Here is a 14,016-nt window from a genome sequence, read left to right as displayed (position 1 = left end):
TTGTTTTGCACAAAATGTGTGTGCAGGCGCTCTGCTGCACAAGCATTCGCACTCCTGCTATGCTAAAATACACTCCCTTGTGGGCGGCGACTATGCGTTTGCACGGCTGCTAAAACTAGCTAGCGAGCGATCAACTCGGAATGAGGGCCTATGTGCAGTGTAATGACAATAAGGGAGAAATTCAAATGTTTGAAAAGTCGGTTGGGTGTCTGTCTATTAGATAGGAAAAAAACAGACACCCAACTGACTTTTCAAACAATTGAATATCCCCCTAAGAGTGTGCTACTGTGTTGCATAATTTGGATTGGTGGTACTATTGTGTGGCCTCGCCCTTTCCATGTGATGCCGCACACCTGTTTTGTGACACACGCCTTCTGCGTGCACTGTTCCTTTAGACAGTATGGGGGTTAGGGCACAAATTTGTATATTACGGGGGGGGGGGGGGGGGGGGGGGGGGCGCCTACCACCCTACCACCCTACCATCGCCCCTGCCTCTGCTTAATGGGAGGGGAGTCAGTGGTGGGGGAAATGAGTTCCACCACCTCTCCAGAACCACTTTAAGCCCTGTTAGGGACAGACAACACACAAAGAGGAGGGGAATGGGGAAGAAACTGGAGACAAGAAGGCTAACAGAAGGTGAAAGACAGACAGGTGATTGATAGATGAAGGCATACACACAGATAGGGAACAGACAGCAGAAAGTGGAATAATTGGCAGAGCATGGGCAAGCGAATTGCTCAGAATTGTTCACCCAGTGGAAATGCAGTAAAGGTAGGGTCAGGTGGTACAGCAGTAAACTGTGCCCCCTATTTAAACAGGGTGGCTGCATGCTTCCAATTGTGGCTGTCCCATTGGCGCAGATGCCTCAAGTGACTGGCCGAAGCTTGGCAGATAAAAGAGGAGAGAGGCAGAAACTGTGCAAAAGGAAAAAGGCAGAAGGTGGTCAGTGAATAGACAGAAGGAAACATGCATAAGGGAGAATGATATAGGTGTGAAAATTACAAAAGAGAGGCTGGGAGAAACATGCAAGAGATGGACTGAGAGGGAGGAGGAGACGCACGCAGAAGATAGACTAAGAGAGCAAACATATGCAGAAGATTGACTTAGTGGGGGAGATAGACTAAGGGATTCATTCAAATCAACGCGGATTGGATAGCACCGGGAGGGAGCTTCTGGAGCTATTCAATGCAGCGCGATGCCAAGTCTGAGAATACACGTATTCCTGAACTAAATAAGGTGTTTAGTCGTGAGAACGGCCATTCTCTGACTAAACTGCCTCGCCGTGGTGCTGTTTGCACAGCGTTAGGTCACAAAGCAGCACTGCGGACCTAGTTTTGTTGAATTTCGGCTCGCACCATTAGAAGTGTGCAAGAAGAAATCCTCTAGTCAGGGACAGCATCGCTCTGAATTGAATAGCACCAGGAGCTCCCTCCCAGCGCTATTCAATCCGTATTGAACTGAACTGACCCCTTAGAAGCAGAGACAAATGAAGAAGATGGACTGAGATATAAGTGTGCAGAGGATTAAATGTCACCCCAGTTTTAATTTAACTACTCCTGCTACAACACAATACTTTCTAAACTTTTAATGTGTTAGGTCCAGCTAATTTGACATGCTCTGCCTTTTGTTGGTGTAACTCCGCCTACATTCAATGTTGAAGTAATCCCACCTACTTTGGTATTGGCTCCGCCTGCGGTTGGTTTGGTGCCGCCCACATGAGGCCACTTCTAGAAACTTTTCCAGGGCCACTTTTGTTTCCCAATCGGTCCCTGTCTGTATCCAATAGAGGCAGTGGTCACAGAGTTAGCAGCCATGTGAGTGCTATGTGCGGATGAGTTGGTTGTTCAGTAGTGTTCGGCATATGTGTAAGGGGCATTATGTGTGTCATGTATAAATGCATTAATAATGTGCGGCATATGTGAAAGGGTCATGTGTGTCATTATGTGTATAAGGGCATTAGCTATGTGTGGCATATGTGTAAGGCGCATTATGTTTATAAGGATATTAATAATGTATGTCATATGTGTAAGCAGCATTACTGTGTGGTATTGTGTTTATAAATGCATTACTAGTGTGTGGCATTATGTGTATAAGGTGCTCTACTGTGTGGCGTAACGTATAGAAAGGGCACTACTGTGTGATCTTATGTGAATAAAGAGCAATATGGTGTGGTGTGGTGTAATGTGAATAAGGAGCAATTCAGTGTGATGTAGTGTGAATAAGGGGCACTACTGTGAGGAGTAACGTTTATAAGGTAAAGTGGTACTACTATGTGATGTAATGTGAATTAGGGACACTATCGCATGATAAAATGTGAATAAAGTTGCACTACTGTGTGGCATAATTTGAATTGTGGGTACTATTGTGTGGCCATGCCCCTTCCCAGCAAGAACAAACCCCTTTCTGGGCTTTGTGCCGAACGTGCGCACTATTTCCTATTTAAAATATAGGGGGTAGGAACACCAAAATGAGGACTGCTATGGGTGAGGGGTGATGGAGCTGGAAAAGATGTGCAGGGTCAGAGGTGGAACAAGCGGCGGTGCTAGGGTGCACCAGCCAAAATCTTACCTAGGGCATCATATTGGTTACGGCCGGCTCTGTAGGCCAGTGTTTCCTAAACCCGCTCCTCATGGCCCACTCACAGTCCAGGTACTAAGATTAACCATGCATGACACATGTGGCTTAACTATTACCCCAGTCAGATTGATTTGCAAACCTGTGCTGAAACAGGCATATTCCCAATAACTGGACTGTGAGTGGGCTTTGAGGACCGGTTTGGTCTGAACAGTCCCCAAAAATGTGAGAGAGATGAGAGTCTAAGATATTGGGCTTAAAGTGTAGTCAGGATAAAATGTGAAACAGTGCTAAGGAAGTTGTAATTTTGTGCTGTCCAGTAGTAATGTTTTATATAAGGAAACCCTCTGCCCCCCTCCCCCCCAGGTCTCTGTCTCCCCTATTTAGTGAATTATTCTGATTCTGCGCTATTTACTGTTATAGATGAATATAGCAAGGTGCCTTGGCATACTAGTAAGTTCTTACACCGGGGCAGATTTTGGTATGGTTAGTGCCGTAACTAGGTGTGTGCCAAGGGTGCCTTGCCCACAGCGCAAATGTGGGCAAGGAGCACCATCTGGCAGCACACCTACCCGTACGGCCATTCAGTCAGTAGTGACGGTCCTGTCCCGGCGCCGCCGCTTGCCTTCCGCCTCTGCATGGGAGTGGGACCGCGGCTGTAACCGGCATCTAGCAGCACACAGCTGCCCCATGTCCTGCTGCCGCCGTCGTGCCTGAGTCCCGCTGTGAGTGCAGGAGAATGGTAGCTGTGCCACAGCCGTCATGAGACAGCAGTGAACCCGCCACTCCAACCCTGAGTCCCGCTGGCTGTCTCCTGCTGGCGGGGTGTGGAGCGCTGTCGCAGGTTACTCCCGAACCCGCTCTCATGCTTCTTATAAGTAGCGTCGCCGCAGCATGTGTCCCGGACCCCAGGAGAGGCTCTGTGCGTGGATGCTGCCTACCACCTCCAGGTGACTGACAGAGCAGAGACACACACACACACACACTCTCTCTCTCTCGTGCAAAACGGGGGAATGCGTGGACTCTGCTGTGTGATGTGTAAAAAAAGGTGGACTCTGCTGCCTCATGTGTAAAAAGAGGGACTCTGCTACTGTAATGTGTAAAAAGGGGACTTTGCTACTGTAATGTGTAAAAAAGGGGGATTCTGCCTACCTAATGTCTTAAAAAGGGGGACTCTGCTGCCGTACTGTGTAAAAAAGGGGGACTCTGCTGCCATAATGTGTAAAAAGGGGAACTCTTGCCTCAATACGCCATGTAACGGGAGATGCCTGGCTTTAGTGAACTGTCGGGTCCCATGCAATATCTCATCTATGATCTCCCTTTTATATTTGTAAACAAGTGAAAAGTTTTGTCCGTTTTTGCGGAGTATTCAGCCCCGTAATATTATGTGGTAGTCATGTGAAGGGTTATAGTGGGCATATGAAACTTTTTTTGATAGAGCAGCATGAGGTGATGGCTGAGAGTGCTAGGGAGATGGAAGTGGCTGAAGTGTTCAAAAACCAGTAGTTGGGCTAAAGCACTGGTAGATTAAAATTGGCTAATGCACTGATAGTGGGTTGGGTCTACAGCCTGCCGATGATTTCAACTGGGAAATGAGCAGCTTCCTTTCTGAATAATAGGCACTATGCGTATCCCCCGTCAGTGTTATGCTGTTTTATGGGAGGTGGGGCATGGACTCCGCAAGACCGCTGAAGGCACCTCAATGTTTTCCACCTAGACTCTGGAGGTGCAGGAAAGCTTGAAAAATCTATAAAAGTAACTTAAATTCTTGCAAACCCATCCTTACCCTCTATTTCCTATTTTGGTGCATGACCTCTATATGGATTATGCTGTTTCTGCACCACTGTTTCTCTTACTTACTTTTTGAAATGCACTTGCTGGTCTGACACGCAATTCTCTTGCATCCCTGACTTCAGACGGCAAACATTAAGGTGCACTGTGGAGTTCATTTAGCTTTCTTCCTGAACCTTCTTTTTTATATGTTTGTATTTAGTACCTTCACGTTTATGACTGGTCTGAATGACTCATTTGGCTTTTATGAGAAATAATTGAACCATCCAGCCTTTGTTGGCTGTGCCTGACACATCTATCTTCCCCTGCTGCCAAGCTACAAACAATACTTTTATCTAGCATGGGTATCCTTGAACAAGGATATTTTGGAAAGGGAAGTGAGTGAGGGGAAGACTCCATATGTTTGAAATTATTTTTAGGAGCCACCTGAGAATGACCTATGGGCTTTGTATTGAGCTCTGACCTCACCTATGAAATGTGGACCTGCTTCTACTAGATTGTGCATGTAAAGTGTTACCTCAGGGATGAACCCATTAGTCTGGCTCTCGACAGTAATGAGAGTGGCGCTAGCAATGACTTTGAGTAGGGCATGTTTGGGGACTACTAGAGACTCAAATGAGCATACTGGTTCACATTCTTTTACTGCTCTGTCCAGAATAAAAGGTAATAAACCAGCAGCATGAGCGATTATTAAACTGAATTTTCCTTAGTGTTTTATCTATGAGGTTGCTCTGCAACTTATCACCCACATGTGAACCTAAACAAAGGTCAACTTGAGGAGCAAATAGTGCAGGTTTATCTGGAAACCCTGTATAACTCATAAAACCCCATTTATCATCTTTGACTATGGTTGCTCTAAAGACCAGCCTATCAAAATTGTATACGTCTAACTTCATGTTCAGTGTGAATTATATGATTTGATGGTTGGTAGTGCAGCCCTGGCCATGTATATGTATGTAGCTATACTCACTTCTGCTGACATGGTGGAAATACATACTCTGAACAGTTAAATAATAGAGCAATACGTGAAAACCCTTCTGTCTAAAACAGGTGTTCTAAAGGTGCTATTTTTGGGCAGAGGTACTTTGCTAGCTACGGGAAATGTGACTTCTGCTTCAGGCAATTCCAGCGAAGGATCCATTTTTGCCTGAATAGGCTCCAGAGGGAGAGGGGTCCTTTGGATGTGTTTTTTATTTTACGAGCATCAGACACTGAGGGGAAAATAATGTATTACACTTGCCTGAAATACATTTGGTTACTGTTTCTCTGACGTCCTAGTGGATGCTGGGAACTCCGTAAGGACCATGGGGAATAGCGGGCTCCGAAGGAGACTGGGCACTCTAAGAAAGAATTAGGACTACCTGGTGTGCACTGGCTCCTCCCTCTATGCCCCTCCTCCAGACCTCAGTTAGAATCTGTGCCCAGCTCGAGCTGGATGCACACTAGGGGCTCTCCTGAGCTCCTAGAAAAGAAAGTATATGTTAGGTTTTTTATTTTCAGTGAGATCTGCTGGCAACAGACTCACTGCAACGAGGGACTTAGGGGAGAGAAGCGAACCTACCTACTTGCAGCTAGCTTGGGCTTCTAGGCTACTGGACACCATTAGCTCCAGAGGGATCGAACACAGGCCCAGCCTCGGTCGTCCGGTCCTGGTGCCGCGCCGCCGTCCCCCTTGCAGATCCAGAAGCAAGAAGATCTTCACGGAAATCGGCGGCTGAAGACTCCGGTCTTCATTAAGGTAGCGCACAGCACTGCAGCTGTGCGCCATTGCTCCCTGTGCACACCACATACTCCGGTCACTGATGGGTGCAGGGCGCTGGGGGGGGCGCCCTGGGCAGCAATTAGAGTACCTTAGGGTGGCAAATCACACATAATATAGCCTAAGAAGCTATATATGTGTAAAATACCCCTGCCACATTATTATTATAAAAGCGGGAAAAGTCAGCCGAAAAAGGGGCGGGGCTATCTCCCTCAGCATACTGGCGCCATTTCCTCTCACAGCTCCGCTGGAAGGACGCTCCCCAGGCCCTCCCCTGCAGTTTCCAGGCTCAATATGGTAAAAAAGAGAGGGGGGGCACTAAATTTAGGCGCAATACTGTGTATTATAGATGCTATAGGGAAAATCACTTTGTAGTGTAAGTCCCTGTTTATATAGCGCTGTGGTGTGTGCTGGCATACTCTCTCTCTGTCTCCCCAAAGGACTTTGTGGAGTCCTGTCCTCAGTCAGAGCATTCCCTGTGTGTGTGTGGTGTGTCGGTACGGCTGTGTCGACATGTTTGATGAGGAGGCTTATGTGGAGGCGGAGCAGGTGCCGATAAATGTAATGTCACCCCCTGCGGGGTCGACACCTGAATGGATGGATATGTGGAAGGAATTACGCGACAGTGTCAAGTCCTTACATAAAAGGTTTGACGACATAGCAGATGTGGGACAGCCGGCTTCTCAGCCCGTGCCTGCCCAGGCGTCTCAAAAGCCATCAGGGGCTCAAAAACGCCCGCTACCTCAGATGGCAGACACAGATGTCGACACGGATACTGACTCCAGTGTCGACGACGATGAGACTAGTGTACATTCCAATAGAACCACCCGTTACATGATTACGGCAATGAAAAATGTGTTGCACATTTCTGACATTACCCCAGGTACCACAAAAAAGGGTATTATGTTTGGGGAGAAAAAGCTACCAGTGGTTTTTCCCCCATCTGATGAGTTAAATGAAGTGTGTGAAGAAGCGTGGGCTTCCCCCGATAAGAAACTGGTGGTTTCTAAAAAGTTACTAATGGCGTACCCTTTCCCGCCAGAGGACAGGTTACGTTGGGAGACATCCCCTAGGGTGGATAAAGCGCTCACACGCCTGTCAAAGAAGGTGGCACTACCGTCTTCGGACACGGCCGCCCTAAAGGAGCCTGCTGATAGGAAGCAGGAGGCTATCCTGAAGTCTGTATATACACACTCAGGTATTATACTGAGACCGGCTATTGCTTCTGCATGGATGTGCAGTGCTGCAGCTGCGTGGTCAGATTCCCTGTCTGAAAATATTGATACCCTAGACAGGGACACTATATTGCTAAACATAGAGCATATTAAAGACGCAGTCTTATACATGAGAGATGCACAGAGGGATATTTGCCGGCTGGCATCTAGAATTAATGCAATGTCCATTTCTGCCAGGAGAGTATTGTGGACTCGGCAGTGGACAGGGGATACAGATTCTAAAAGGCACATGGAGGTTTTGCCTTACAAGGGTGAGGAATTGTTTGGGGACGGTCTCTCGGACCTAGTTTCCACAGCAACAGCTGGGAAGTCGACATTTTTACCCCATATTCCCTCACAGCCAAAGAAAGCACCGTATTATCAGGTACAGTCCTTTCGGCCCCAAAAAGGCAAGCGGGTTAGAGGCGCGTTCTTTCTGCCCAGAGGCAGAGGTAGAGGGAAAAAGCTGCAACATACAGCCAGTTCCCAGGAACAAAAGTCCTCCCCCGCTTCCTCTAAATCCACTGCATGACGCTGGGGCTCCACAGGCGGAGCCAGGTGCAGTGGGGGCCCGTCTCAGGAACTTCAGCGACCAGTGGGCTCGCTCACGGGTGGATCCCTGGATTCTACAAGTGGTATCTCAGGGGTACAAGCTGGAATTCGAGACGTCTCCCCCTCGCCGTTTCCTCAAATCTGCCTTGCCAACAACTCCCCCAGACAGGGAGGCAGTGCTGGAGGCGATTCACAAGCTGTATTCTCAGCAGGTGATAATCAAGGTACCCCTCCTTCAACAAGGACGGGGTTACTATTACACAATGTTTGTGGTACCGAAACCGGACGGTTCGGTGAGACCCATTTTAAATTTGAAATCCTTGAACACTTATATAAGAAGGTTCAAGTTCAAAATGGAATCGCTCAGGGCGGTTATTGCAAGCCTGGACGAAGGGGATTACATGGTATCACTGGACATCAAGGATGCTTACCTGCATGTCCCCATTTACCCTCCTCACCAGGAGTACTTCAGATTTGTGGTACAGGACTGTCATTACCAATTCCAGACGTTGCCGTTTGGTCTGTCCACGGCACCGAGGGTATTTACCAAGGTAATGGCCGAAATGATGATACTCCTTCGGAAAAAGGGAGTTTTAATTATCCCGTACTTGGACGATCTCCTTATAAAGGCGAGGTCCAGGGAGCAGTTGTTGGTCGGAGTAGCACTATCTCGGGAAGTGCTAAAACAGCACGGCTGGATTCTGAATATTCCAAAGTCGCAGCTGGTTCCTACGACACGTCTACTGTTCCTGGGGATGGTTCTGGATACAGACCAGAAGAAAGTGTTTCTCCCGGAGGAGAAAGCCAAGGAGCTGTCATCTCTAGCCAGAGACCTCCTAAAACCGAAACAGGTGTCGGTGCATCACTGCACGCGAGTCCTGGGAAAGATGGTGGCTTCTTACGAAGCAATTCCATTCGGCAGGTTCCATGCAAGGATCTTTCAGTGGGATCTGTTGGACAATTGGTCCGGATCGCATCTTCAGATGCATCGACTGATAACCCTGTCTCCAAGGACCAGGGTGTCTCTGCTGTGGTGGCTGCAGAGTGCTTATCTTCTAGAGGGCCGCAGATTTGGCATACAGGACTGGGTCCTGGTGACCACGGATGCCAGCCTTCGAGGCTGGGGGGCAGTCACACAGGGAAGAAACTTCCAAGGACTATGGTCAAGCCAGGAGACTTCCCTACACATAAATATTCTGGAACTAAGGGCCATTTACAATGCTCTAAGTCAGGCAAGACCCCTGCTTCAAAACCAGCCGGTACTGATCCAGTCAGACAACATCACGGCGGTCGCCCATGTAAACCGACAGGGCAGTACAAGAAGCAGGATGGCGATGGCAGAAGCCACAAGGATTCTCCGATGGGCGGAAAGTCACGTGTTAGCACTGTCAGCAGTGTTCATTCCGGGAGTGGACAACTGGGAAGCAGACTTCCTCAGCAGACACGACCTCCACCCGGGAGAGTGGGAACTTCATCCAGAAGTCTTCAAAAATTATTGTAAACCGTTGGGAAAGGCCACAGGTGGACATGATGGCGTCCCGCCTCAACAAAAAGCTAAAAAGATATTGCGCCAGGTCAAGGGACCCTCAGGCGATAGCTGTGGACGCCCTAGTGACACCGTGGGTGTACCAGTCGGTTTATGTGTTCCCTCCTCTTCCTCTCATACCCAAGGTACTGAGGATAATAAGAAGGAGAAGAGTAAGAACTATACTCGTTGTTCCGGATTGGCCAAGAAGAGCTTGGTACCCAGAACTTCAAGAAATGATCTCAGAGGACCCATGGCCTCTGCCGCTCAGACAGGACCTGCTGCAGCAGGGGCCCTGTCTGTTCCAAGACTTACCGCGGCTGTGTTTGACGGCATGGCGGTTGAACACCGGATCCTAAAGGAAAAGGGCATTCCGGAGGAAGTCATTCCTACGCTGATTAAAGCTAGGAAGGATGTGACCGCAAAACATTATCACCGCATATGGCGAAAATATGTTGCTTGGTGTGAGGCCAGGAAGGCCCCAACGGAGGAATTTCAGCTGGGTCGATTTCTGCACTTCCTACAGTCAGGGGTGACTATGGGCCTCAAATTGGGTTCCATTAAGGTCCAGATTTCGGCTCTGTCGATTTTCTTCCAAAAAGAACTGGCTTCACTGCCTGAAGTTCAGACTTTTGTTAAAGGAGTGCTGCATATTCAGCCCCCTTTTGTGCCTCCAGTGGCACCTTGGGATCTCAACGTGGTGTTGGATTTCCTAAAGTCGCATTGGTTTGAGCCACTTAAAACCGTGGAGCTAAAATACCTCACGTGGAAAGTGGTCACGCTGTTGGCCTTGGCTTCGGCCAGGCGTGTGTCAGAATTAGCGGCTTTGTCATGTAAAAGCCCTTATCTGATTTTTCATATGGATAGGGCGGAATTGAGGACTCGTACCTAATTTCTTCCTAAGGTGGTATCAGCGTTTCATTTGACCAACCTTTTGTGGTGCCTGCGGCTACTCGGGACTTGGAGGATTCCAAGTTGCTAGATGTAGTCCGGGCCCTGAAAATCTATGTTTCCAGGACGGCTAGAGTCAGGAAGACTGACTCGCTATTTATCCTGTATGCACCCAACAAGCTGGGTGCTCCTGCTTCAAAGCATACTATTGCTCGCTGGATCTGTAGCACGATTCAACTTGCACATTCTGCGGCTGGACTGCCGCATCCTAAATCTGTAAAAGCCCATTCCACGAGGAAGGTGGGCTCTTCTTGGGCGGCTGCCCGAGGGGTCTCGGCTTTACAACTTTGCCGAGCTGCTACTTGGTCGGGTTCAAACACATTTGCAAAATTTTACAAGTTTGATACCCTGGCTGAGGAGGACCTTGAGTTTGCTCATTCGGTGCTGCAGAGTCATCCGCACTCTCCCGCCCGTTTGGGAGCTTTGGTATAATCCCCATGGTCCTTACGGAGTTCCCAGCATCCACTAGGACGTCAGAGAAAATAAGAATTTACTCACCGGTAATTCTATTTCTCGTAGTCCGTAGTGGATGCTGGGCGCCCATCCCAAGTGCGGATTGTCTGCAATGCTTGTATATAGTTATTGCCTAACTAAAGGGTTATTGTTTTGAGCCATCTGTTCGAGAGGCTCAGTTGTTATGCATACTGTTAACTGGGTATAGTATCACGAGTTGTACAGTGTGATTGGTGTGGCTGGTATGAGTCTTACCCGGGATTCCAAATCCTTTCCTTATTGTGTCAGCTCTTCCGGGCACAGTTTCCCTAACTGAGGTCTGGAGGAGGGGCATAGAGGGAGTAGCCAGTGCACACCAGGTAGTCCTAATTCTTTCTTAGAGTGCCCAGTCTCCTTCGGAGCCCGCTATTCCCCATGGTCCTTACGGAGTTCCCAGCATCCACTACGGACTACGAGAAATAGAATTACCGGTGAGTAAATTCTTATTTTTTGTGGCTAATGATACTCATCCATGTCCCTTCTAATTTGTGTTTCCATATTGGACCTGGATATTTTTTAATTAATCTGTTTGATTTCATTTGTATATGCCACAGCACTACTGTTTTCCTTTCTGCATTCCTGACTGACCATTTAAAATATAAAATTAAATATAAAAAAATATATCTTCATATTAATGAAAACCTAATAATAATATGAACATAGGTAGTTAGAAGGGGGAAGGTAGGTAACCTAAGGCAATATTTTTAGCATTAAAAACATCTTAAGAATAATCCCTGCCAGCTGTTTAGTGGCACTCTTGTCACTTTTGCAATGCGATTTAAAGGAGCCAACTATAAGGAGTCTGGCAGAAACAGACACAGCTTCTTCCCATGTCTCTGCTATAAAAAAATGTGCCTTTCTCCTCTCGAAGCTGTAATTTGACCAAATTATATCTGTGTCCTACGTCATACAAATTGCCCTGTTTAAGCTCTTGACTCTCTTCTGCTGTACTGTTTCTTCCCTTAATCGATTGTTGTAATATTCGACTTTTCCGATTCTGTTCTGAATGTTTGTGCGGTCTATGTGTATTGCTTATATTGCTTTTGCCTGTCAATAAACTTTTTGAAAAAAATAAAAGAAAAATGTGCCTTAAAAGATGGACTCTTTCACTCTACCTTGTTCACGCGGTAATTATTCATCACCCACTAGCTGTTGATAGATGACAAGCCTCCTGAAGAACAAATATAATTTGCTTCTAGATACATAAAAGGGAGTTTTAGTGCCTTCTTTTTTTCATAAATCAATTAAAAAAACCATATGGCTACATCATATCCGGTCTTTAAGTCGACCACTATTTGTCGACATGTATTAGGTTGATATGGTCTTTAGGTCGATGTGATCAGTAGGTCAACATGGCAAAGGTCGACATGAGTTTTCTTTAAAAAAATATATTTTTAAAACTTTAACTTACAATGTGATCCACGTGGACTACGACTGACAATAGTAACCTGTACCGAGCGCAGCGAGGCACCTTGGACGAAGCTCGCCCACCATGCGAGAGGGCACGGTGCACTATTTGGGGTTCCCGGTCACTTTACATAGAAAACGACACCAAAAAATCTTAAACTCCTGTCGACCTTTTTCCATGTTAACCTTTTCCGTGTCAACCTCATGACCATGTCGACCTATTTCTGGTGTCGACCTACTCACTGTCCTAAGAACTGTCAACCCAATGAACCACACCCTGGCTACACTAGGGATGTCCATCGGTGGGTTATCCATTGATGGTACCAATGATATATAACATCAGTGGTGTGAAAACATCTGCAAAGGAACCATTGATTTGTTTCACCCACCTATGCTCACCTCTGCTTAAGTATGCATTGGGTTTCGGGCCAATCATAGCCCGGGGGTGGGGCTTCACAGAAGCATCAGAGCCGAGCTCTGTGCCCCATATCTTAAAGAAAAATAAATATTTAGTTGATTCTTTATCATCGATGGTGGGAAACCATTTGGTTCTCTCCCATAGATGGTACAAGTATTAAACATTGGTCATAGACCATCTATGATATTAAATCATAGATGGTCGATGACCATCCCTAGGATACACTTGTGCACAAATGCAGGCTGTGTCCAAACTGTAGCACACAGAATATATGATATTTATAGTCACATCTAATATCCACATAAAATAAAGTAATGAGATCATGTTCTTATTACCCTGACAATGTTTTTATTGTATTTTTTCTAAGGTGGAGAAAAAAGAAAAACAAGACACTGATAGGGATGGATTACCAGCTTCTTCCACTGTCAAGAGCTTCCCTAGTATCCTGAAAACAAAATCACCTGCTCCTACTTCTGGAGTGTAAGTGTGAATGTGATTTGCTGCTCAGTAATACTGCAGCCAGATGCATTGTTAATAGTGGTTCTAATATTTGGGCTATGTCATTTTAAAGTTCCACATCATAAGATCATCTGTAAGAGTTGAGCACTGTGTGATTCTACTGTAATATAACAAGAGATAAATCAATACACTACCCACTCGCCCCATTCCTAAATTATCATCACAGTGCAATGCTCTTATAGCTTATTTATACAGCTGCCTTGTTATTGATCACCAGTGACTGAAACCTACGTACATGACATTAAAAATCAGCTAAACAATGCAGGAGCCTACAATATACTCGTGTAGTGAGACTTGATAAGGTGCCATAACTATCAGAGATTCATAGAAGCCTAGTTTAATGATTATGTAATTGCTTTTTATTTTTATTTTTTATTAACGCAATATTGTTGGGTTTTGCAGACCCACACAGAAGTCATCAGTTACTTTGTCTATTACAAGTAAGTCAGCACCAGCTTTCTCTAATAGTTCCACCAAGGGAACAAATATTGCTCAACGTCCACTCTCCCCTGGAAACGTCCGGCCAGGAAAAAAAGACAGCAATGAAGACACCAAGAAAAAGCAGGAAGAAAAACAACCTGATGACTGCACAGCTAATGATACTCTAATGGCAAAAGATCTACCACCAGCAGATGTAGAACATGTTAATGAGAAAAGTTCTTCAAGTCCTGTCACAGCAGAATCAATACGAGGTACTATAACATTTTTTCCATAGTTTGCTCTCTCTTCCCTTTTATTGTCAGTTATGTAACATGTATAATGTTTTATAACAGTTACACCTTGTGATAAGAGGACTATAGATGTCTTGCTTAGT

General features: G+C 46.3%; 1 protein-coding gene across 7 annotated transcripts in view; it reads left to right on the top strand.

The window, feature by feature from the left end:
• MAP7 (microtubule associated protein 7) overlaps positions 1–14,016 on the top strand; it is a 401,030-nt gene that overhangs the window by 302,726 nt on the left and 84,288 nt on the right. For all 7 annotated transcript variants that reach the window (XM_063917404.1, XM_063917401.1, XM_063917406.1 and 4 more), the window contains 2 exons: positions 13,051–13,163; positions 13,605–13,894. In XM_063917404.1, the coding sequence (XP_063773474.1) occupies positions 13,051–13,163; positions 13,605–13,894 (403 nt within the window). The remainder of the gene's footprint in view (positions 1–13,050; positions 13,164–13,604; positions 13,895–14,016) is intronic.

This window comes from Pseudophryne corroboree, chromosome 4 (genome assembly GCF_028390025.1).
Source record: "Pseudophryne corroboree isolate aPseCor3 chromosome 4, aPseCor3.hap2, whole genome shotgun sequence".
Classification (NCBI taxonomy): domain Eukaryota; kingdom Metazoa; phylum Chordata; class Amphibia; order Anura; family Myobatrachidae; genus Pseudophryne; species Pseudophryne corroboree.
The sequence above is the reverse complement of the archived record's forward strand: the minus strand, read 5'-3'. Positions and strand labels throughout refer to the sequence as shown.